This window comes from Epinephelus lanceolatus, chromosome 4 (assembly GCF_041903045.1).
Source record: "Epinephelus lanceolatus isolate andai-2023 chromosome 4, ASM4190304v1, whole genome shotgun sequence".
Classification (NCBI taxonomy): domain Eukaryota; kingdom Metazoa; phylum Chordata; class Actinopteri; order Perciformes; family Serranidae; genus Epinephelus; species Epinephelus lanceolatus.
In genome coordinates, this window is record NC_135737.1 from 24,578,595 (window position 1) to 24,604,323 (window position 25,729).

Here is a 25,729-nt window from a genome sequence, read left to right on the forward strand (position 1 = left end):
CGCCATGGATGCTCTCCCACTCGTTTTATCCCTTTTTTCCCCCACACATACACAAACATATATCTCCTGTTCGCTATTTATTTCTCCTAGCCTCTAAATCATATGTGTGGTAGCTGCAGCAGGGCTCACAGGTTAGGTCACCGATCTCTAAAAAGGAACTCCACAGAGAGAAGAAGCATGAGGAAAAAGGCCGCAGGGGAAAAACAATCCAATGACCACTTTTGGTCAAAAGCTGCAGCAGTCAGCACCGCGGCCTAAAATTTAATTTCCCCTAAAAGAACAGCTATCCTCTATGCCTTTGGCGGCCTATTTTTAGCCTGTTATTGTTCAGCCTCAATCAGACCACAGCAGTCAAACTGAAGACAGTCTCTGTCAGGCCCAAAAACAGCACAGAGCTCCCCAGCAACCAGAACTGACTGATCAGAAAGTGTGTAATGTTTAATGTACAAGCTGAATAGAGAAGAGAACGGGGGGTAGAGAGAGGAAAATGGGATACCTTGTCACTTACACTTAGTGCGTTTTTTTTTTTTTTCTGTGTGGCTCTGTCGCATCACTACTGTCAGCTGAGGTCATGTTTAAGTCCCTGGAAACAATACCAGTGTTCAGGCGTGCCATGACTTCATGAGAAATCAGTGTTTACGTGCTCCCATCTAACCGTGTTGTCATCTCCAATGCTCTTTGGTCCCTTTAACTGACAACTTCTCTTTTTAAGAGTCTCGCTGTGCTGCCCTGAACGCACTGCCACGTTCATGTTGAAAAACAACATTAGTTAGTAACAAGGAAGCGGACGGAAAAGGAGATTGCTTAGCTGCAAACAAGTTTCAACTGGAGGTGGACAGTTACCAGCAAATCAGTGATCTAATGACCCACTTCAGTTATGCTTTGCTCATGAGCTCAGCTAGTGGTTTATACGCCTCTGGAGCACACCGATTTGAGTTTATCCTCCTCCTCCCAGCTATAATCACGTTAGACCATGGGGCCTGTGCCGTCTGCATCCTAAAAATGTTTTGGCTAAAAAACATGAGAGACGGATATTTTTAGCATGATTTTAAGCTGTAAATAGATGAGAAGCAGTAGCTTTGACTTTGGAAGAAAACAGATTAAATGTGGGTGCATGTGTGCAGGGCTGTAGCAAGGAATTATGGGATCCAATACGCACAGTTGGGGATCCTGGGCTGCTGCTCCACTTATCTACAAACATTCAATGACAAATGTCCAAGGCTGGATTACAACTTGCTTCCATGAGCCCCGATATCTCCATTCGTGTTATGTGTCCCCTGCTTTGTCCTTGTATTTGACTATGCACCACTTCAGTGGCACACAATATCAACTAAGGGTCTTAAAGTGTGTCCTGCTCAAACAGCAACCTCTGAGGCTTGAAAAATGAAGCCTATGTGGAAGTGCCAAAAACTGCAGTTCATCAGATGGCCACTTGAGGCTGGCTCCAAAACAGAGTTAATCCCCATCAACCCCTATGTTAAAATGCTTAACTTAACAGCAAAAATAAACATGTTTACAGCCTGGTACAGAAAACGTTTTTGGTCTCTATGGCAAATTTCAACATTCGTGACATCTGTACAGGGAGTACATTTTTTTTTATAACTTACCCGTTTACATGTAATTAAGGCCCAAAGTCTTGAGTGACAGCTTATCTGAGCCGTCACTACAGTCTTTGATTCAGATCCACCCCTCATCCTCCAAAGTTCCAGCCTCTCATCCAAATATGGTCACTACTGGCTTCAAAAATCCAAAACGGCGACAGACAAAATGCCAGGCTCGAGGTTTCTAAACAGCAGTCCACAAACCAGTGGGTGATGTCACTGAAGCTACGTCCATTATCTATACCATCTATGGTTCTTCTTTATTATTTGTCCTTGAGGTCCATCCCACTAACGTTACTTTTCTCTGCAACTCCCGCCCTACAAATTCCCGGAAAAACAGACAAAAGTCCACAGCTCCACCTCCAGAGGTATGTGAACACTGAAGGAAAGCCGACAGAGGGCTGTGGGCTCAGACCCCGCCAACCTCTCACCCTCCCTCTGGTTCTCCGGCGAGAGGAGAGCCAGGGCTCGCAAAGGATGTTGAAGAACCAGACGGAGTGCAAGACTCCACACACCCCTGGATGTGGAGCTTCCAACATGCTCTGCAGGCCTCTCACCGGCTATGACTGCCTCTTAAGCCCCGGTAAAACCTCCAGTGTGCTTCGTGGGCCCTGGCTTGACTCTCAGGTGCCTGGCTATATCCCACAGCCTCTAAGCAGCCTCCAGCTGACCCACGCTGTACTCCGCTCTTCAGCCAGAAAACCAAGAGGTCAATTTGCAACTGTACCCTTATATCTTCATATGCAGCCAGTGATTTGTTACAGATTATAACAGAGACTGAGTACTATTAGACGATGCGATTTAGTTCATATATGAGCTTGAAAACATGGTGGAATGGTGAATGTTTGCTGCATTATTAACCGCCATAACTATTCTACGCCTGACGTGTAAACATTTGAATTAATCAATGACCTAAACCCGAACCATAAACCCGCAAACAGAGATGCTCCTGCTCGCTGTTGGTTATATTCTATGTCATTTTCAGTAAATATCACAATATAAAATGTATGATTTCTGTTTATAAAGTACAAATGTAGGAAGACAGCAAGCACTCACACATCTGAAGTATGATTGAGCGTACAGCTGATAACCTACGTGGCCTGTTTATATGAGCACAAAGCTTATACATACAGTGGTTTGTTTATATGACAGAAGGGCATATTTACAGTGCGGACAGAAAGGGAACATGCTTGCTGTTAGGACATGGTGTTAAGCCTACATATTTGAAGAGGGAAATGTTTTTACCGGACATCATGACAGGAGAGATTTAAATATGTCGGACCTCAACAGATTTTCCTGCTCAAAAGCCTGAGTGCAGTAGCGCTGATGATTAAGCTGCTTGCTGTCCGAAAGACATGAAGAGAGACAAAGAGATGGTGGATGTTGGATTATTGCACATCTCTGAAAGTTAAATTATTTACTACGCTGCTGTGTCACTTTGTGACCCACCCGCTCGACACCCGTGATAATTTCTAACAAGCTTACCCAAACTGCCTGACCGAATCACTAGTTTGTACGGATTGAGGCTGTTTGTTTCCGTTAAATTTGCAAAGTAGCGCTCCTTTACTTGCTTGTTCAGCTTCTCTCTTAAATGACGTTGCACTTAAGGTGTCCAGTAGCTTAGCAGGTAAGGTGGGCATCCCAAGGTACAAGGGCAGTGTCACTGCCGTTGCAGCCATGTCATTGCTGCATGTCACCCCCTCTCTCTCTCCCCTTCACGCTTCATAAAACTGTCTGGTCATTAAAGGCAAAAAAGCCCAAAAATAATCTTTAACAAAAAAGAAAAGGAAAAAGTTGCACTTGCCCTTTAACTTGTCCACTGTTGTTTATTATCTCCGTTAAAAAAATTTGTTCTAAATGACGGATGCTACTACCTAGAAGGCAATCTGCCATGACGTCGTTGCCTATTCTCTATAGACACCCACTTTCAGGTAGTGCCGTTGTGTAGGTCAAACGTGTTTAGTGTGGGCGGGGCTAAACAACAGACTACGTACACATTGAGTGGAGAGTATTGCTGGGGGGATAAAAAAATTGCATTGTGGAATTTGGTGCCATTTGGACACGCAACATGTTTAATATCAAAAAACTTTGAACAAAGAAGTGAACAGCGCTCTGTGGCTCTTCGCAGCAATGGGGGCGGGGCTTCAGGGCTCTGCAGAGAGTGAAGCACATCTTCACAAGGGATGAAAAAGCTAAGTATCGAGTGTGAAGTTGTTTGTGTAAGCAGAGAGCTGCAAGCCATAATACCACAGTGCAAGCAATCGGCCCGTTACGAACACCTATGTTTTGAATGGGCACTGCAGTAGTAGTTAATAATTTAATAAGAATACATAATACAGACAGAAAAAGTTCAGGAAAATTATCTCTGATGAAACATTCACAGAAAATAATCTGTTCAAAATTAATCAAAATTGCTTGTTTTTTAGAATTCCTATAGCTATTGCGTTCACTCTTCAGGTTAAGTTTACAGTTTATCAGTTATTCTGTGCTAATATTGTTATGCATTAAATAAATTACTAAATATCCATAAAATATGTCCCTTGGTCAGGGGTCGTCAGTTTACTCAATGATAGAAAAGGGGTCCATTAAAGATCTAGTGTGAAGGATTTAATGGCATCTTGCAGTGAGGTTGCAGAATTGACATTTAAACTGTTTGCCAAGTGTGTAGGAGAACTACCATGGCCAATGCAAAAACATGAATAGTCCTATTTAGAGTCTGTGTTTGACTTGTCCATTCAGGTTACTGTAGAAACAACATGGTGGACTCCATGAAGGAGGACCCGCTCAGTGTGTAGATATAAAAGGCTCTCTAAGGTAGCGAAAACCCAACTATTCTTATCTTCGGGTTATTATATACCAATGAAAACACATCTTTATGAATAATATACACACTGGCCACTGGTTTAAAAAGTGGGAATAATAACAGGAGTTACTGTAACAGGAGCCCAGCAGTTTATTTTTACCCCCCTGGCAGGATGATCCGGCCCTGCAAATGTCATAGTAGCCTAGATTAGGTTAATCATTGCATTTGGGCATTGGACATCATTTTTAACATGTAGCCTAATAAAGCTTTTTATTTGTTTCATTGTCTAAAAAATAAATAAATTGTAAGTTGGGCCCTAAACGCATACTTCCATCTTTAAAAATGTACTTTTCAAAGTCTAAAAAGGACGGTTGGGGCTTCCTCTGCTTTGACTCACTTGTGGATTGGGCTCAGTACATTTTTGACTGCACACCAGACCAGACAGGATAGATACAAAACACTGATAAAAACACACTTGGATCCAGACACTTTAGGGGCCCCAACAGCTCAGTTTGGGGCCCCTGGGTCCCCACACACACATGTAGGCCCTGAATGAGACAGTGAGTGTAATGTGGACTGCATGCCTGAAGGAGACACTACACAGGCAGATGATGCCCCTCTCCCCACACACTGCACTCACCTCTCCTCCATGGCCATCAAAGATCCCAAATATAGACGGGTGGCTCTTGTTGACGATGTCGGTGAGCACCTCGAACCTGTCCTCCATATGGTCTCGCCGGCCTTGGATGGAGTACACGGCCACATTGTTGCTCTTGAACTCCCAAGTCTTGGAGAACTCCGCGTCCAGGACGTCTAGCCCACCGAACCGCTCGTTCTGCATCATCTCCGCCACTTTCCCCTTGACCATCTTGACCGCATCCCGGCTGGACTTGACGATGGTCTTCACTTCATCCGTGTGGAAGAAGTAACTCCACAGAGCCAGGCTGATGCACAGCAGGAACAAGGTCTCCGGTCTGAGCAGAAAATAACGCATGATCCGACCTAACAGAGACAGCAGGGTCATTGTATCCTCTATCATTTATTTATTTACATGCAGGAAATCGCGGCAGGTTGTGTGTCGCTCGCCCCCGCCGCAGATCTCAGTCCATCGTCGTTGGTGTGAGAGGTTTGGTAGCGGTGAAACAGACACATCTAACCGAGCGGTTCACACCGGGACACATGCAGATTTTACTCACTAAACGGACGACACTTCACTGCATGTTAACCGGACACACCAGGCAGGAGGTGAGGTGTTAGCCTACGTGCACAGACCGGCGGAACAAACGCGGTGCTCCGGATGGTTCCCCTCGAGCATGCAGCCCCGCAGTGAGCCACGGTCCGTGCGGTCCGTGAACACCGACTCCCCGGACGGTAAAACGCAGGTCGCCTCTTTTGGGCTTCAGATGAAGCCGGCGTGTTGGCTAGAGCAAAGCCGTGGGCAGAGTATCTCCCTGGCCAGTCCAGCTACGGTTCCCAGTCCTGAAAATAGCGGTCTGTGGTGAAACCCCCACATTCCCAGCTGCCACACTGGCTGCGACTCTCCGCCGCTGACTGACTAAACGGGGGTGCTGCCTTCAGGTGCAGCTCGGAATGTCCGCCAAACGATTTACAGACCTAGAGGAGCCAGTGTGATTAATTTCTATAGTAGTATGTTGAAATAAACGTTTTAACCATGTTTCTGTTTCTATTCTATACGTTTTGACAATTAAAAACACCTACAATTAATTAATTAATTATAATTAATCATGTGTCAAGTTTGTTTTCCACTGCTCCACATGATATGACACCAACTTCTTTACCTTAATCTAACAAACACTTTTAATTTGAATAACAGCTTGCACAGAAAAATTGATCATACCTACCTGCATAACTCCTTTAAAAAAAGAGGCAATTCAAATTGCCTTGCTTAAGAAAAGCATTACAGCAACATTTAAAAACACAATTAAAGCCAAATCTAAATAAGATAAAGTTAGATAAAAAGAAGAGAAAGAATTGCTGAGTGAAAACACGATAAGTTCATATCATAAATGGATGATTTCACTGAAATGTGATCAATGATTAGACTAAATTATCCCCCTAACCATGCCCACAAACGCCGCGGACTGTTACAAGAGATACAACTTATTTTTACATATTATTGTATATTTTAACACCAAAAACACTTTTTGAAAACCCTACATGCTTGCAAAGAAATGTAAACCTCAGTGATTAAAGTAATATTAACATAAAATGTCTTTTACTACTACCTGTGACACGGATTTCATGCATATTTAACTCAAATAGTCACACATTGGTATTGTAGCTGTAAGTATTCGGACGTTTCCTGTCACTGCACATTTACTAATTAGGTTAATGACGTGATGATTAGCGCGCTCGTTTCGAGTTTAGATATTTCCGACAGCACTTAAAGGCATCCAAGTAGCTGCCATACCACAGGTGCGCAGAAAGACTGTGGATTAATTTCTTAAACACAGGGCCTAACTTTGCCAGTTTCATTACAATAATTGATGTAAGCAGATAAACAATCCAAAACTGTGTACAGGATCACTAACTGTGCACCTGCCCTGGGCCCTCAGACTCTCAGGGGCCCCACAAACCCTTGATGGCAATATGTTTGTTTGTTTATTTCTGCAGTTTTGTTTAGATATATTTGAATATGCTCACATAAATCAGTATTAACTCACATGACAAGGGCCTTGAAGCAGTGCATTATTACCTGATCTTGAGAGCCTGCTTTGAGGAGGGTCCTTGTGTCTTAAAATTATGTCAGATGACTTTGTGCTCATATGGTGCATACTCCCAAAGATATTATGTTTGTAATCAAAACGCACACAAAAAAAACTGGCTTTCCTGCAGTATATGAGCACAAGAGTGCTGCAGAAAGTGGGAGGAATGAGAAAGGTGGGGCCAGCAGCTCATGTTTTGCCCTGTGGCCCCCAAGCATGTTAATCTGGCCATGGCAAAGGGGGGTGAGGTGAGCGTGGGGGAATCAATGCAATACAGGTTTTGTTTATGAATGTTTAGGTTAACAGATGTTCTGAGGTGTGAGGGGTCATGAATTAGGAAATGCTGTACAGTTACTCTCTTAAGTCAAACAAAACGTCCTAAAGCAAATATAGCCTACCTCGTTCAGTCAAATAAATGCTAGACTCTCTTTACTATAGTATTGTTACTAACATTATTTCTAAATAGGTCCAGACAATGTGTTTTACTTATTTTATAAATTGAGTTACATGCACTGATGGAATCCCCTTTTTCTGTCCAAGTTAAGGTCATAAACCTTTATGGTCTAGCCTGGACTATATATCCTACTAGGCTTAGATTGTCATATTCATTATTTAGCCTAATACATTTGTATGACTTCTGTGTTGCAGAAGAGCAGAAATTTACTTCTGTGCCTTTTCTTTCTTTTCTTGTCTTTTTTATTTGAGGTAGAAAAAGATAAAAGCCTAGTCTCAAAGTTTTTATTCAATTTTTTTCAGCTTTTTAAAAACATTTTTGAAGGAATTTTAGTCAGGCAAACAAAGACAGGCCCGGGGTCCTTCGCCACTGCATGACGTCACTCAGCTTCCTCGGTCCTCGGTGGGGAAAACGTGGGGTTTTAACTTCACGTTGTGTGTTGGATTTCCCATCAAAATAACGCAAGTAGGTTTTGTCATCAGTCGATAATACCCGTTGTAGTTATCTTATACTTCTGGTTAACATTGTGTGCTTGTTTCCTCACGAATAACTTTCAGAATCACTCTTAAAACTAGCGAATTAGCCGCTAATGCTAACTGATACTGAGCATCAGCTAGGAGCCTGCAACGCGTCTTTTTGGTTATTTAACAGTGTTTATTTAGCTGTCTATCAGTGACTGACTATAATTAACAAAACCACAGTACTATATTATGTAACTGCTGTTAGAAATAATGTTAGCAACTCTTGTACAGTGCTCGCTACCAGCTAATGTTGGCTTGTTACTGTCAAATCTGTGCTGTATCTCTGACTGGTCCAGTTCAGTCTGTCATGTTTCTGTCCTCAGGGATCATTAAGACCCGCTGGCACACACTGACCTGTCAAGTTGACAAGAATGGAGTACATGCAAGCTCCTGCCACAAGCAGTCAGGGGAATATGTAAGTATAAAAATATAAATGGTGTTTATGTTCAAGAATCCGTTGTACAGTGTGAATCCTGACACATCAAAGACCTTTCTCCAGACTAACATGGTGACATGACACAGAGAAGAAACATCTGCAACTAGTAGCAGTGATGCTTGGCTCTATTTAAAGGTGCCAGTAAGTCATAAAAATATGTCATCACACCTAAATGGTGTACAGCCATTATTAAAGATATTAGTGTTTGCTGAGTTAAGATGTTCACAGTGAGAAAGGTTTGTTACATATTTGCCTCTCTGACAAATTAATTAAAGCCAGCATGTCCCTTTGTAGTGGCTGACATGTTACTTAAGTATGTAATAATAATCAATAATGGGATAGGTGGGAGATTTTGCAATCTGTCATAGTAAACATAAGGTAATATATGTGTTTCAACATTATGAATCATATCGTCTTACACTGAAAGCACTGAGTATTGGAAAACCATTGACAGTTAATTGCTACACAGCTGTACATTCACAAGCGATGAAGCACAAAACCATCGACTGTCTTCACCAAGCATCTTGTCTTTTCATTAGGAGTCCTTTGACATTGCTCCAAAAGAGTTTTGTCTGAAGCTCTGCTCACATAACTGCCGAGAGCAACCTTAACTAAGACTTGACATAGAAAGAGTTTCTTTGAGCCAGTTCCCATCCAAAGCACCATGTCGCTGGGCTAACATGTCCCCAGTCTGGAGATAAAAGGCGGCGTGAATTTGGGCAGGTTGCTGTTTGCGTGCTTGTTCTTACTCTCAAATGTGAATGCTTCCCACTTGCACGGTAACACAGTACATGTTTTCTAAACAGTCTTTGATTTCAACAGCTCTACAGCACAATTTTAATGTCATTTTGACAAAACCATAGACATCTTAATGCTCATCGCAAGGATTCATGATTTTATGTAGATTTGAGCAGTCTGAAAGCTCAGTGGCATTGCATGTTAAAGTTACCAGAAAAAAAAATGTCTGTTAGAAAGATGAAATAAACTTTGGCATGCTTCAGCACTGTCAGCACAGCAGTAATGTATAGTGCATGTTAGGGCTGTACTGAATAGTTTAAAGCTTCATTCTAGCATTGACTTTCAAATTCTGAATCAACATTTAAATGCTGCACAGCCTTCTTATTTTGCATGTCTTCTCAGTCTGTTTGAAGTCAGTATTTTTGCATAGATAAAGAGAAGGTTACACTTATATTATTAGTATTATAGAATTTATTAAATTAGATTCCAGTGGTGGCTGCGTGGGATTGTTTCTGACTCACGTGATCCATTAGTAACTCCAAGATATTGTGAAGTCCAAAAGTCCAAATTTATTGAATAAGCATAAAGGCAGGAAAGGAAGATGGAATCATTTCTAAATTTCACGTTTTTATCTAACAAAACATTCTGCTTCAACCCATATTTGTTTGAGTTGAGCCTTTCTTTAAAAAAACATTTTCACTGTGGTCAAAAAACACACAGAGGGAGGAACGTACCTGTATTAACAGGACGGTCAATCAGCAGTCTAATAGCACCATAAATTACATTTATCCATCACGGAAAATTGATTTGATGAAAAAAAAAAACTTACTCATTTAATGGATTTGTGGAACAGGATTATGTTCAGTGGATTTGTTTTAAGGGGAGTGACATCAGAAGTTTAAAGCTACATTCAAAAATCTCAATAGAGGCTTCGCATGTTTAAAAACAACAAAACATTTGGTACAGCCCTAGTACATGTTGTGATTATTGAATAGTCTAAAACTAAAAAGAAGTCCAACCCAGAGGTGTAAAATGCCAAATATTTTTTTATTTCACTGAGTTTTACCAATGTTGCCTCTTCCCTCCTCAGCCTGTGCTGTACCTGTGGCACCCCCATTCCTCCCAACCCAGCCAACATGTGTGTAGCCTGCATGCGGACTCAGATTGACATCTCAGAGGGGATCCCCAAGCAAGTCACAGTGCACTTCTGCAAGCAGTGTGAAAGGTTGGTTTCATGCACTTTTTTTATTTATAAGCAGAAATCAAAAATACCTTTTTATGTGATACATGGATGATATCATTACAACGTTTACAGGTATTGGATAAGTCTTGTTAGGAAAGTTGAGGCTTAAATGAACATTTTCCTCTTTGATGCAGGTATTTGCAGCCTCCAGCCAGCTGGGTGCAGTGTGCCCTGGAGTCCAGAGAACTGCTGGCCCTTTGCCTGAAAAAAATTAAGAGCTCCATGACCAAAGTGCGTGTGATTCTTACTAAACTTCACAAAGTAGACAAAAGCATTTTTGCTCTCATAAAAGATGTAATATACAGTACAGGCCAAAAGTTTGGACACACCTTCTCATTCAATGCGTTTTCTTTATTTTCATGACTATTTACATTGTAGATTCTCACTGAAGGCATCAAAACTATGAATGAACACATGTGGAGTTATGTACTTAACAAAAAAAGGTAAAATAACTGAAAACATGTTTTATATTCTAGTTTCTTCAAAATAGCCACCCTTTGCTCTGATTACTGCTTTGCACACTCTTGGCATTCTCTCCATGAACTTCAAGAGGTAGTCACCTGAAATGGTTTTCCAACAGTCTTGAAGGAGTTCCCAGAGGTGTTTAGCACTTGTTGGCCCCTTTGCATTCACTCTGCGGTCCAGCTCACCCCAAACCATCTCGATTGGGTTCAGGTCCGGTGACTGTGGAGGCCAGGTCATCTGCCGCAGCACTCCATCACTCTCCTTCTTGGTCAAATAGCCCTTACACAGCCTGGAGGTGTGTTTGGGGTCATTGTCCTGTTGAAAAATAAATGATCGTCCAACTAAACGCAAACCGGATGGGATGGCATGTCGCTGCAGGATGCTGTGGTAGCCATGCTGGTTCAGTGTGCCTTCAATTTTGAATAAATCCCCAACAGTGTCACCAGCAAAACACCCCCACACCATCACACCTCCTCCTCCATGCTTCACAGTGGGAACCAGGCATGTGGAATCCATCCGTTCACCTTTTCTGCGTCTCACAAAGACACGGCGGTTGGAACCAAAGATCTCAAATTTGGACTCATCAGACCAAAGCACAGATTTCCACTGGTCTAATGTCCATTCCTTGTGTTTCTTGGCCCAAACAAATCTCTTCTGCTTGTTGCCTCTCCTTAGCAGTGGTTTCCTAGCAGCTATTTGACCATGAAGGCCTGATTGGCGCAGTCTCCTCTTAACAGTTGTTCTAGAGATGGGTCTGCTGCTAGAACTCTGTGTGGCATTCATCTGGTCTCTGATCTGAGCTGCTGTTAACTTGCGATTTCTGAGGCTGGTGACTCGGATGAACTTATCCTCAGAAGCAGAGGTGACTCTTGGTCTTCCTTTCCTGGGTCGGTCCTCATGTGTGCCAGTTTCGTTGTAGCGCTTGATGGTTTTTGCGACTGCACTTGGGGACACATTAAAAATTTTGCAATTTTCCGGACTGACTGACCTTCATTTCTTAAAGTAATGATGGCCACTGGTTTTTCTTTAGTTAGCTGATTGGTTCTTGCCATAATATGAATTTTAACAGTTGTCCAGTAGGGCTGTCGGCTGTGTATTAACCTGACTTCTGCACAACACAACTGATGGTCCCAACCCCATTGATAAAGCAAGAAATTCCACTAATTAACCCTGATAAGGCACACCTGTGAAGTGGAAACCATTTCAGGTGACTACCTCTTGAAGCTCATGGAGAGAATGCCAAGAGTGTGCAAAGCAGTAATCAGAGCAAAGGGTGGCTATTTTGAAGAAACTAGAATATAAAACATGTTTTCAGTTATTTCACCTTTTTTTCTTAAGTACATAACTCCACCTGTGTTCATTCATAGTTTTGATGCCTTCAGTGAGAATCTACAATGTAAATAGTCATGAAAATAAAGAAAACGCATTGAATGAGAAGGTGTGTCCAAACTTTTGGCCTGTACTGTATATACATATATATATATATATATATATATATATATATATATATATATATATACATATATATATATATATATACATATATATATATATATATATATATATATATATGTATACATATGAACATTGCAGGTATAAATTCCAGGGTGTCTCCTGTCCCCTCCTAATCTTTCCAGAATTGTCATGCTAAACTATTTGTTTCAGTCTCATGGAGCTATTTAGCCTATTCATTTTTAATTCTATTATTATTTTACTTTTCAAAGATGAGATTATTCAGGGTTTTTTTGTAGGAGTGTGCAGAGGAAAGAGATATTTATTGGGGCTACTTTGCAGTTTCAACAACACCCCTCCCCTCACAGGTGCGTCTCATTGATGCTGGCTTCCTGTGGACAGAGCCACACTCCAAAAGGATTAAGATGAAAGTGACCATCCAGAAGGAGGTAAGAAAACAGGGTAGAAGTGATAAGTGCGGGAGAGTGACATTCAAACTAACAGATTAAAAGTGATAAGTGACCTGAGAAAGGCGACATGTTTTTCATCTAAAGGTTATCTGGGTTATTTCTTCAGGTGGTAATTGGCAGCAAGCACAGTGCATGTTTGTATTTAAGCTTTCTTATGTAGGAAATAATAATGCCAAGGTGTGACACACACCCAATTAAGATAAGTGACATTCTGTGACATTAAGAAATGGAGTCGTCTGTTTCTGACTGAGTTATGTGTGTTTGAGAGAAGAAAGTTTTTCGCCAGTGGCTGTCATCGCATCTCGTTGACCTTTAGCGAGAACCTGAGTCCTGTGCTTCTCAGGGCCAGCTCTTTTGTTTGTGCTGTCAGAGTGTCTGTATAACACCATCTCTGGATCCCACTGCTCAGATGTATCTAAATGACTGTGAGTGCAGAGTTTTTGTCGCTGTTTGCCGTACAGTTAGGCATATGGTGCAACTTGTTGCTGTCCTTGCTTCTTCAGGTGATGAATGGTGCTATCCTGCAGCAGGTGTTTGTGGTCGAGTTTGTCATCCAGTACCAGATGTGTGACGACTGCCACCGCGTGGAAGCCAAGGACTTCTGGAAGGCCGTGGTTCAAGTTAGGCAGAAGGTAGGAGTCTGTGATTTAATGAAATATCCTTCTTTTTGATTTTGGTTATCTCCTGTCTTACTGTACCTGAACTCTATTCACATTTTCAACTTTTTTTAAAATATTTTTTTAATAAATTGCACCTGCATACATGCAGTATGCTCACGTTTAGGAAGTATTTATTGATTAGTTGTTTGGTTTAACATTAATATCCATTTTATTTTGTCATAAATCTGCAAATTTGGTCATCCAGGTTTGCAAAAAGGACTTGAAAAAGTGCTCATGCTCTGGGATCGAAACATGCAAGGAAATTTATACTGAAGGGCCACAAAGGCACATATTCCCAAAAAATGTTGGCTGATTGCATGTTTGCTTCTGCGCCCTTTAATTGTAACCATGTATCTCCCCTGGTTCTTCTCATTTTTCCATTTTAAGTGTACTCTATTCACCCTTTCTTTTGCAATGGCATGTTAAAACCTGAAGCTATGCTCGAATGTTTTATGTAAAACAAACTTAATGCCCTTAGTGTTATGGCAGAAAATACAAAACTAAATCCTAGGGTTGTACTTCTTTGTTTTATCACTGGTGTGCACTCAGACCAAGCTTAACTGCAGTAGACTGTAGACTTATGAGATGATGACTCAGAAACAAGCAAGCTCAGTCCAGTTATAGATTAAAACCTTCAGCCTCTGTTACCTTTTAACTTCACTAAAATAAGCCAAGCTGCCCTCGGTGAATATAAAACTCAACAACATCCCAGTATAAGCCAGAGTCACTTCTCTTCACTGAAAAGCTTTTACTCTGTCTAACTATACAGGGAGTTGGGAATTAGCAGCATGATAGAATCAACAACAGTCTACTTGTTGTCACTTGTTTCCCCAGCAGTGCTTTGCTCCCAGGATGCGTCCTCCCAGCTGCACTTAATATCAGTATATTATCAGACAGCCTCAGGGGATGAAGGTCTTAACTGGAGTTGTGTTTCTGAAAGGTCAAAATGTGGCGACGGGTAGTGGCAGATGCAAAGTTTCATACCAATGACTGCGTAAATAATTGGGGCACAGGACTGGCAGGATCTGTATGAATGTCTTTCTTTCTGTATATCTTCACAGACCGTTCATAAAAAGACATTCTACTATCTAGAACAGCTGATCCTCAAGCACAAACTCCACCAGAATGCCCTCAACATTAAAGAAATCCACGGTAAGTCAGTGGCATATTGTTTCATACACACCCTTTTCCCATGTTTGATAGTACACACATCTTTAGAGGGAGCGACCTGCTGTATTCCTCAGGGCCTCTCCCTGAGTTACACTGAAAAGTGGGAAACTTGTCTGATTCGTCACCAGCGTAACTAATGCGGATTAGAACTGAGCAGAACATAATGATGTGTCAAGTGTTAATTACCTCGTACCAGACGGCAAGCCATGCATGCATATCATTGGCGCCAATCAGTCCATACAGCTGTCCTTGTGTGGGCCTCAGAGGAGGGCATGCGTCGTGCATCTAATCAGTGTGCTGTAATCAGAGCAGGCATGCCACACCGGAACCCTGCAATGCAAGCTTGATTCATACCCCATTTAGAGATGCTAACTGCTACACACACACACAGAGGACCCACACACTCAGGCACACGTGCTGTGCATTGAGTGACGGCTCAGCAGCAGCTCTGTGCACTTGGCCGGGACTGTGAAGTGGAGTTTTGGCTGGTGGCGTAATCTAAATCATCTCCATATCTCGGCAGGACTTAAAAAGCTTTACAAAGGTTACAACATGTGGCCGCCATATTTTCTCCCATCTTCATCTGCTCTTGTGTGTGTGTGTTGTTTGCATGCATATGTGTTCTGCAAGGGCGATGACCCGTGAAGTGCTCCTGGGATGAATTTATTGGTGGAGAGGTGTTTGATGGTATTTCTCTTCTCTCTCAGAGGGGATTGATTTTTACTATGGCTCCAAGCAGCATGCGCAGAAGATGGTCGACTTCCTCCAGTGCACCGTGCCCTGCAGGTGAGCAACGCCTCAGTCTGTGTCTCCGTGAAAACATCATCCTCATGAGTCTCAGTATTAGAGCAGCATTCCCATTTTGTTTTAATGCTAATCACAAGAGGATTCAAGCTGATTATGGCTGCCTACTCTCAGTCTTCATCCAACGATCCAGACACTCATGAGGAAATATGGCAATGTCACAGGAAAAATAATTTGCTGGTGGGTGTGTATTAAACTGTGGGTTGAAGTGAATAAATGTCTTAATAAGAAACTGCATGAACAAAGAATATAGCTCAGAAATATAGTCCCAAAAAAGATGCAGGATTAATAAAAATTCAAACATATAATGAGTCACCTAGATGTTTCCATGACCTTCAGCAGTTCAGACAAGTTAAGGCTCATTTATTCTTCCTTCAGATATGAAAACAAATGCGTTCATTTCAAACATCACTACCCACATACCTCTATGTGTCCTTTTTGTTGGCATGGATACAACCAAAAGATGGCACTAGAAGGCCAAAACTTTCTTGCGACAACAAACATGTTGACAGTAGAGGAGGTCGTCAGCGGAGGTCATTAAATACAGAGAACAGGACAGAGACTTTTTTTTACTATAATACTGATTCATCACGCTCCGCCATTTCTCTTGTCTTGTCTTGCTGTCGTATCTTGCTGTCATATCTTGCTGGAACTACGCCACACTGCCCCCATGATCTCTGCTGGTACTGTTGCATTTCATCTGTACTCGTTAGCTTTCAGAAAACGTGCACAAATATGGATGAAAAGACCGCAGAGTACAGACAGAGGGCGCTGTCTGTGTCCGTATCCAACATTGAACATAAATGAGCCATATGACTGCACAGTACACTTTTTTTTTCATGTGTGCAGAGCATCTTATTACGTCCAAGCAATTTTATTGTTATGCTATGATAGGAGCTTTGCTGTGTCTCTGACTGACATCTGATGAAAATAATAAACACTTTATTCCTGTTTTGAAGGTCAAAGACATCCCAGCGCCTCATCTCTCACGACATCCATTCAAACACGTACAACTATAAGAGCACCTTCTCCATGGAGATCGTACCTGTCTGCAAGGTATACAGCCATGTGATTTATTTGTTTTAAAGTTAAGTTCAGACAAGCCAGAGCTGTTGTATTCCTTTGCACGTCATCTCTGAAGCCTTTGCGTTGTTAGGGTAGTCAAAATGTTGCTGTCTTATGAAACCTGAGGCTGGCCCAGAATCTTTCATGTTTGTTCTTGATGGTGTCAGGTGATAATAAATGAAACTCAAACTTAATCTACCCTAATACATTGCAGGTAAGGCAGGGTTAGATATTCTTGTCACTTTCATAGTTCCTTAATCCCATTTGACAGGTAGCTTTACGTCTCTGTTTGTAAGAGCAATATAGAGATGTGGGTGTGTTTTCATGGCATGTTTGAATAATAGGTGTCACACAGGGTAATTACAATAAATGAAAACAGGAATCAGAATAGTGCTTTGCTCGTCGGATTTTTATGTTTTACTTTTTTAATCTGGCCTGTAGGATAACGAGGGCTTTCTTTTCCCACACATTGTGAAGTTCTCTAGCGAGTCCAGTCTTTTTACTTTCTCTTCGACCTCAGTTTGACCCCGGGTTGTCTGGTTTTGTCTGGTTTCCAGGACAACGTTGTGTGCCTTTCACCACGGCTGGCGCAGAGCCTGGGGAACATGGGTCAAGTGTGTGTGTGCGTCCGTGTCACCAGCACCATCCACCTCATCGATCCCAACACCCTGCAGAGTGAGTATTCCTGCTGCCAGAGTACTGCTGAGCTTTAACAGGTCTGAATGACACCGCAGTCCAATCCAAATACAACTTACCCTGTTGCGGTTTGATGTAGCGGCGGTGTGGTGTATCTGGTTGTTGTCAGCGGAGTTGAAGTTTAAATCACTACACTCACAAATCCAGTAATGTGAGCTCTGTGTAAAGGAATTGTGAAAGATCTGATGAACAACACGTCAGAGGTTTCCAAAGATTTTCATGCTCTCTAATGAGGAATTAAGCTCAGTGTCAAGTGAATACAGTACACAGGGGGAGTAAATGTTCTTATGTACTGTCGTCCCATTGTTGTTACTTAAAGTAAACAAAATCAAAAATGTATCTTGAAGAGCCCTTGGAGCACACGGATCTCTGCTACAGCCAAATGCCCTATCTCGCATTGATGAAGGTGCAACATTCAGAACATTGATTTAGCAGCAAACTGCTATCTGATCGCCGCCACTCTGCACTTCACTACCTGGCCCACGTGTGCATGGGAGAGCAGGGCTCATACGGCGATGATACAAGCACCGGCATTTGACTTTTGCCATTGTTAGCTGTTAGCACTGTTGATAACACCATCCAGACCCACAGTGGCAAGATGACCTTGTCAAAGAAGCGCAATGCCAACCCTGGAGTTACCACCCGGTGACAATGAACAAACTCTTGTTAGCACCCATAAGCTCTGTCAGCACTGTTTTGCTCTGTCAGCACTGCTAGCCGTGACAATTTTGACTCTGCCATTTTCTCATGGCATCTGAGGTGGGTGCTGTGTGCAGGCAATCAGGCCCAGACTATGAATGTTGAATATTGCAAAGTGAAAAATGATCTGTGTTTCTGCCCGTGTTTTTGATCCGCTCCATAATGTAGTGGGTTCTTCCTTGGCCCATGCTAAGTCATTTACCAATGAAAAACCCAAACCATGCTCTGGCTCCAGCTTCTCACATGTGAGGAATCAGCGTGTTTCTCTAAATCATTACAAGTCATTGTAAACTGAATATTTTGGGTTTTTTGACTGTGGCCTCTGAAGGAAAAAAAACATACTTTGAAGACATTATCTTGGACTCGGCAGCACAGCAATGGGAGCTTTCACAGATCTTATGTAGTTGAAGCACTAGAGCACTCGCTTCATTAGGACTGCAACAAACATCTTCATTAATATGTAAATTATTTCCTTGACTATTTGATTAACTGTTTTGACAGAAAATTGTGCAAAAAAAAAAATCAGTTTACTAGGGCTGTCCTGAATACCATGGTCATGGCATCAAAGCTTCAGTGAGAAATATTCTCAGTTAATCAAAGTTTTGATGGAGGGGTGGTAAATGAGAGACGAGGACTGTGGGGGACAGTCAGTCGATGTGTCTGAAACAGTCAACTAGCCACTTTGTCACTTGACTTTATGGGGGTCATTATTGCATCTTCAACATTGTTTTACATCTTGCTAGCCCATCTGTAAGCCTGACACATGTGGATCAGAGTGAGTTGGAGTCACAAAACTACCACTAACTTAAAATGTCCTTGTCTGAGAATAACTAATAATAATTAATGTTGATGCATGCTGAATAATGTTGAATTACTATTTCTAGTACTATTCAGGGCTTTTGGGGTCATGCATATATATAAATATATATAAAAACTGAGCATTCAAATGATGATTTTGATGCCGATCACTGTGGCAGCAATTAAAGCTTCGAAACATTCAGGTCAGCTCTGTAGTTTGTTATCACATTTGTCACATAAGATAATATTTTGGCTTGATAAATGACTCGAACAGTTAAAGATGTGGGATTCAGGATTTTCCTAAAAATGAATGTATAGACTCGCACTGAAGTAATCCCTCTCAATCGTCACTTATGACCCACTGGTCACTGGTGTGGCGGAGTATTTATCTGCAGGGACATTTTCTTCTTATTCTCTGTCCTCTTGGACGTTTTGGGGCGTGTACACCCACAGCACTCAGGTGGGGTCGGGGCTTTGTATGAAGGTGGCGATCAGGTGCCAGACTGTCAGCAGCAGACGTCCAGGAGACACAGTGCTAAAAAAAAATGTATGTTATGATTTACACTTTGTCTATCACTGCCACAAATTTTGCATTTGTGTGCATTTGTGTCTTTGAGTGTTTAACAGGAAATATGATAAGCATTTCCTGTATGTTACCATGGTGATATAACGAGTCATCGCTTGAGTGAAACCCTTCAGTGCTGCACTAAGCTGACCCCAGTCTGCTGACCACATGTTCACCACAGCCGTCGAACTCAACAGCTTCCCTGTGCTCTCCGTCACAGCACAGCATGAGACACACTCAGAAGAAGAAAAGCAAAAACAGATTTTGTACTCGCCGTCACAGCTGAGGCAGCTTATTTGAAGGCATTTCTAATCAATGCAAGAATGCTGACAATTAGCGGCGATGTATTTCCTCTGTATCTGGTGTAATCACTCGTTATGCGAGAGGCTGAGACGCTCCTCAGCAGAATTCTGACATTTTGTAAGCGGAACACACGTTTTTAATTACTCTTCAAAGAGTAGGCTATTTTTGTTGCAGAAAGTTTGAGAGCAGTCTGAATAACCGAAACAGCCTTGAGGCAGAGCTCTGTTCGGCAGATTTGGGCTGCAGTAGGCAATTAACTGGAGTATTAAAAATATTTGTGTGGCTGTTTGTCTTCTTCAGCGTGTTTGCAGTATGGACAAAAAACACATCATTCTGTCTGGTTTATTTGGATTATGCACAGATAGGAAAACAAACTGACAGATTCATATCATTTTAAGTACCCTGAAGGCTTTTAGATAAAGAAACTTAGAATATGTTGAAGTTTGAGTTTTCAGAAATTAAACAATAAAATGTGACTAATTCCTTGAAGAGCTGTCACTGAAATAATGATGGATGAAGTGCATGTGTTTTATCTAATTTCCAAGGTTTTTAACTGTCAGGTAAAAACGAGAATGTGATGTATAATTTGTGTTTTTGGCCGTGAGCTCTAATGATGAATCTTATCAGAGTGGAGCTGTCAGTAATGAATACATAAATAATCTCTAACTCACTAGTTGCTGAGGTGGACGGGAACACATACTGGCGCAACCCCTTCAGCAGCCTCTGTAACCCACGGCAACTGGAGGAGTTCATCGTCATGGACGTCGACATCATCAGAAACCAGAAGCTGGGCGCTGGAGCCGGCATAAGGTCCAATAAGGTGAGGGTGTGTTTGTGTGTGCTGTTGCGGAACAGATTGCATTATGGGTGGAACATCGCTTTTCTCTTGGAAGCAAAATCAATAGCGAGGCATTACATTATCCCCGAGTCTGAATGCGGGATTCAAGCCAAGGCGACAGGAACACACAGGAGTATTTGTTGATATGGCGCAGGGGATGCGGTTTGTTCGCTTTCTCCTTGCTCTGAATGTTTAATCAGTGTCGATGCAACTGTCTGAACAAATTGGAGGGGAAAAAAACAAGATATTGTTCCAACGGCTTGAAACAACACTTAAATCCCCTCTTTGTGTATTTGTGTGTTACAGCACACCCTGGCTGAGGTGTGGGTCCAGAAGACGTCAGAGATGGACACCAGTCAGCAGTATCACTGCCGCACATTCCTGGGCCATCTGCTTAACATCGGAGACCTGGTGATGGGGTGAGTGTGAGGGGCTGGTGAGAAGTTTAGATGTTGGTCAGGTTGGCTTTACTCTTCATGGCTCATTTACTTTTCACCATTCAGGTTCGACTTTGCCAATTCCAACATCAATGATGAATACCTGAATAAGATGAACCCTCACTACGTTCCTGATGTGGTAAGACTCAACTCCTCAGTGAACACCTGGGCCTCCAATGATGCCATGAGCAGCTACCGTCTACTTGATTAACACTGACCTCTAGTGGCAGCATGCAGTACTGACTGTAGATATGATCCCATACTTGATAAATACTACATTCACGCATAGCATCAAGTTAAGAACAGAATATAGACGGACCGTTGTGGGGTTATCATTTGAACAACCTGATTGTGGTCTGTCGCAGGTGCTGATCAAGAAAAGCTACGACCGCAGCAGGAGGGTGAAGCGCAGGAACTGGAAACTGCAGGAGATGGCGAGAGACCGTGAGGGCATGGAATCAGATGATGAAAGGTAGGACAGCAACTCTTACTGTCTGAATTAAAGCTTCAAGAATTCATCCTCGCAATCACAGCCTGTCGTTTTCAAAAGTTCTTTCTGGTGTGCATGGCTGATGTCTACCAAGTCATCTTTAAAGGATAATGCCAGCGATGTTATAAAAGGATAAATAATTCTCTAAAGTAACTCTGTGTTTTAGTTTATTAGCGAATGTTACCCAAACAGGACTGAATAGCGCATTTATTGGGAACTATTTTCAGACTCGGAGAGATGCATATTAGATGCTCTAATGAACATGTACAGCAGCGGAACTGTGTTTGTTGGAATTACAATGCCCGTGTTCATCGTAATGAAAAAACAGGTCACCCAGTTCAGCAGTGAGGCTCATTTATGTGTTTGATACGTTTCAGACGACAGAAAATTAATCAGAAAACTAATTTTGCATCTTTTTTTATCATCAAATAATCATTTTAATCATTTTTTAAACCAAAAAAGTCCAATATCTGCTTGTTTGAATGCGTTTAATGTGAAAATCTCATGCTTTTCTTTGTCTTACATGATAATAAACTGACTAGCTTTTGATTTTTGGACTGTTGGTTGGATAAAACATACACTGAAGATGTAACCTTGAGCTCTAGAAGATTACACTGGGCATGTTTGACCTTTTTCTGACATTTCATTGACAAAACAATTCATTGATTAATTGAGAAAATCATGATTAGACTAATTTAACGTTTGTTAGATACATAAGATACAAGATTGTTGCAGCTGTAGTTGACAATAAGAAAATGTAGAATATCCCCAGACTTATTTGTAAATGTCAGAGTGCTTGGAAAAGTTCTCATGAAATATCCCTACAAAAAACCAGCTGCATAAATTTAGAACAACTTGTCCATAGAAAATACCTACCTAAATAAACAAGCGATTTATCCTTAACTTTATTTTGTACGACAGGATATTAGGGCCATTGCAGGTTAAAAAAATAAATCAGTAGGGTCAGGGGAGGGGGGTGTACTATTCCAGGGGGAAAAAAAGCTGAATTTCTGAGATAAAGTTGTAAATTTTACCAGAGAAAAAACTCAGATATTCAAGCATGAGAGTTTGTGCTTGATCCATTAATTCACCACAACTTTGTTTCTCTTTAGAGTACATTACTTTTGTATGAGGCCCTGAAGGCATTTTTCTCATAAATTTATGACTTTAATCTTGGAAATTTTCTTGGAGTTTTTCCTCAGAATATTACCCTCCTACCCCAGCTCCATATTTCATTCTATTTTATAGTAATGTATTTATTTTAATTATTTATTTTAACCTACAGTGGCCCTAAATTGCTGTTGTAATTTTGAGGCTCAGAGGAATGCTTGAAGATTATTTTCAGTACAAATTAAGCTCTCACAGAAAATAAGAGCAAACACTTGAAAACTTAAATGGTGACTAAAAACATTTTTTTTTGTTTTGAACACAAGAAAAATATATGAAACAAGTCAGGAAATAGATGTACAAAGACAAAGGATAGCATTTAGCAACAATGGTGAAAATGATGCTGTAACACAATCAAATATAATACATAGAGGTACCATTATATTATGAATCAAGAGGGGAATATATATTTTTTTTTTTTTCAGTAAAAAAGGGAATCATGTAGATAAACAAATTAGGAGCACAAAGGCACAAGGTAAGAGATATTAAACGAGCAAAAACATAGATATAGGTGTAGCACAGACATGACGTTTTGGTTAGTAATAATGTGCCAAGAATGCCAGGTATCCTGTGACTATGTTTATCTCTGTAATGTTGGTTTCCCTTTACCTTTCTTTGTCCTCAGACAATACCAGGACTTCCTGGAGGACCTGGAGGAGGATGAGGCTCTGAGGAAGAACGTTAACATCTACAGAGGTGAGCAGCTGGACACCACCGTCCTGTCACTGCACCAGCATCCACAGACACATCAGCCCTTCTCTTGAGGATTGTTGCCAGTGTTGCAGCTTAAATAGTGTCACATAAGGTTATTATAGATGATTATTGCATTTTTATTTTTTACTTTTTATTTCAGATGCATCAAAGATCCCAGTGGAGAGTGACACCGATGATGACGGAGCACCACGTATCTCGCTGATGGAGATGCTGGAGGAGCTCAGCTTATCAGATGCAACAGGAGGAGAGGGTGCCGACATGATGACGGACTAGCAGGTCGCCATCTTGCCTGTGTGACACTGACAGCTGACATGTCAAATACAGGTCCGCTGTTGATACAGTGACACAGTTACACACAGGGCTGAACTGACAGCAGATTGAGGACTGATTGACTCAATGACACGTCATGTTTCATACTACAATCATCCACCGCTCATCAGACGCTGATGCATTGACTCATTGCAGTTAAAACCCACAAACTGTGTTATAACGGTGCCACTTAGTAACAAACGTGTTTCTAAAGTACTGTTTTCCCCCTTTGTCATATAACATTTTGAAGTGATTTGGAAATGGAGTGCCTCTAATCACTATATCAAAATAAATATTTGTCCTAATGCAAACTTTTCAGAAACATTTTCTGCTCAGAGATTTAAAACACTAGCACAGTCCCAAATCCATACTGCACACTAATTCTTTGCAGTAAGTACTATGTGTGACATCAGATGGCAAATCACTGAGTATTTGTAAAGCTACTGCCAATTAAACTTCACAGAAACATTTTTTTCCAACGTTTAATCAGGGCCCGAGCACCAACCAGTATGTTGGTGGTGTGTTTTACATAGATATATGAAAATTTGGAGGCGCATGTGACACAGCAAGATGTCATACCCTAAACCCAACAGGAAGTCAGCATTTTTTAATAAACTGTGCAACTTACGTGTATTTTTTGCCATTTACAGGGGTCATATTTAAACACACTCCTCCTGGAGATTTAACCTGATCAACTTTAAATTTTGTCTAGCTTCTAAAGAGGTTTAAAATGAAAAGTTGTTTAAAGAGTCACAGACTTTTATCCTAAAATTTAGTTATGTATAGCACCACCTACTGGCAACAAGTAAAGACATGCTTTATACTTCTTCTAACAAGACATGACACAGGAAGCTGTTGTATCTTGACTATATGGATGGTAAATGAACTGTACTTGTATAGCGCCTTTTTAGTCTTCCAAACACTCAAAGCTTTTACACTATATGTCACATTCTCCCACTGACACATACATTCACACCCTGGTGGCCACCTACCATACATGGTGTGTCCTGCCCAGTTAAACATTCACAAGCACTCACACACCGATGGCACAGCCATTAGGTGCAACTTGACATGGTCCAGTCTGCCCCAGATTTCACATGCTTGATTAGAGAGCAGGTATGACGAGCTCAACATGCCCATATTGACTCATAGTCATTGCACCACCTATTGGCAACAGGAAGTAGTATGTGCTCTCTAGGGCCACATAGTTAACACAGGAAGTGGGACACAATTTGCAATAGTTAATTTCCAGCACCACGCAATTCATGCAGGAAATATCTTAAGGCTCATTTATGCTCAACGTTAGACACGGAGCCTTCTGTTTGTACGCTGCGTTCATTTGTGCGCGTCTTCTGAAAGCTTATGGAAATGGACGAAATGAAGCAGTACCACCAGAGACCATGGAGGCAGTGTAGCAAAGTTCAAATGAGATATAACCGTAGGTGACAAGGAAGACATTTAAATAGGGCGAAAGGGAATGACTTGGTAATATATAATAATATATATGTTGGTGTGGACTCTCAGTCATCCAGGTCAAAGTAATCCTAAGTGCTACATTGTAGGCAACTGGACTTGCTTGAGTTTCTTTAAGACGTTTCACTTCTCATCCAAGAGGCTTCTTCAGTTCAGGAACTGAAGAAACGTCTTAAAGAAACTCAAGCAAGTCCACTTACCACTTTTATGACCTTCTTCACTGTTGCCTTGTTTGTTGTTGAATGAAACTTTTGACTGCTCTCTAGTGCCATCTGTTGGCTGTACCTATACCATCATAAAGGATGCATGGAAGTATGAGGGCAGCCACGTTTACAATATTTGAAACAGATACATCTATTTTTTTGTTCAACAGTTCGGCAGTCGCAGAAATGCACGGCTGTGTTGACCAGCGTCCCACCAGCGCCTGTTCATCGCTGCTTGCGGCTTCAATACGTATTTAATTTCCAAGATTTTTTTGGCACTATTTCGCCACCATCCACAATTCTATTTCAGTTTACCTGATGTGAGGAACTCCTCCTTTGTGCACCAAGGGAGAATAGAGTACATCAACAGCACATTCAAAAACCAGTTCATACTGTCTGCTCTGAGTAGACTTTATTTTGCCACTTGAAC

At 41.5% G+C, this 25,729-nt stretch overlaps 2 protein-coding genes across 2 annotated transcripts in view; one reads left to right on the plus strand and one right to left on the minus strand.

The window, feature by feature from the left end:
• ppm1lb (protein phosphatase, Mg2+/Mn2+ dependent, 1Lb) overlaps window positions 1-5,967 on the minus strand; it is a 63,442-nt gene extending 57,475 nt beyond the window's left edge. The window contains exon 1 of the mRNA XM_033631825.2: window positions 5,045-5,967. Within this exon, the coding sequence (XP_033487716.2) occupies window positions 5,045-5,443 (399 nt within the window). The 5' untranslated portion in view covers window positions 5,444-5,967. The remainder of the gene's footprint in view (window positions 1-5,044) is intronic.
• Window positions 5,968-7,911: 1,944 nt separating this feature from the next.
• On the plus strand, window positions 7,912-23,934 carry nmd3 (NMD3 ribosome export adaptor). The gene is made up of 16 exons (XM_033630372.2): window positions 7,912-8,049; window positions 8,429-8,520; window positions 10,370-10,504; window positions 10,657-10,753; window positions 12,808-12,888; window positions 13,413-13,541; window positions 14,630-14,720; window positions 15,446-15,524; window positions 16,502-16,598; window positions 17,165-17,282; window positions 20,343-20,488; window positions 20,813-20,925; window positions 21,010-21,082; window positions 21,309-21,415; window positions 23,226-23,296; window positions 23,454-23,934. The coding sequence occupies exons 2-16, from the start codon at window positions 8,477-8,479 to the stop codon at window positions 23,585-23,587; spliced, it is 1,515 nt and encodes a 504-aa protein (XP_033486263.1). The 5' UTR covers window positions 7,912-8,049; window positions 8,429-8,476; the 3' UTR covers window positions 23,588-23,934.
• Window positions 23,935-25,729: the final 1,795 nt, after the last annotated feature.

What these genes read in the sequence shown, in the direction of transcription:
- nmd3 (XM_033630372.2), top strand. Translation starts at nt 8,477, where the DNA reads ATGGAGTACATGCAAGCTCCTGCCACAAGCAGTCAGGGGAATAT. An exon ending in TGGTTCAAGTTAGGCAGAAG is followed by an intron (nt 13,542 to 14,629) that starts GTAGGAGTCTGT and finishes ATATCTTCACAG; the next exon opens with ACCGTTCATAAAAAGACATT. An exon ending in ATGGAATCAGATGATGAAAG is followed by an intron (nt 21,416 to 23,225) that starts GTAGGACAGCAA and finishes CTTTGTCCTCAG; the next exon opens with ACAATACCAGGACTTCCTGG.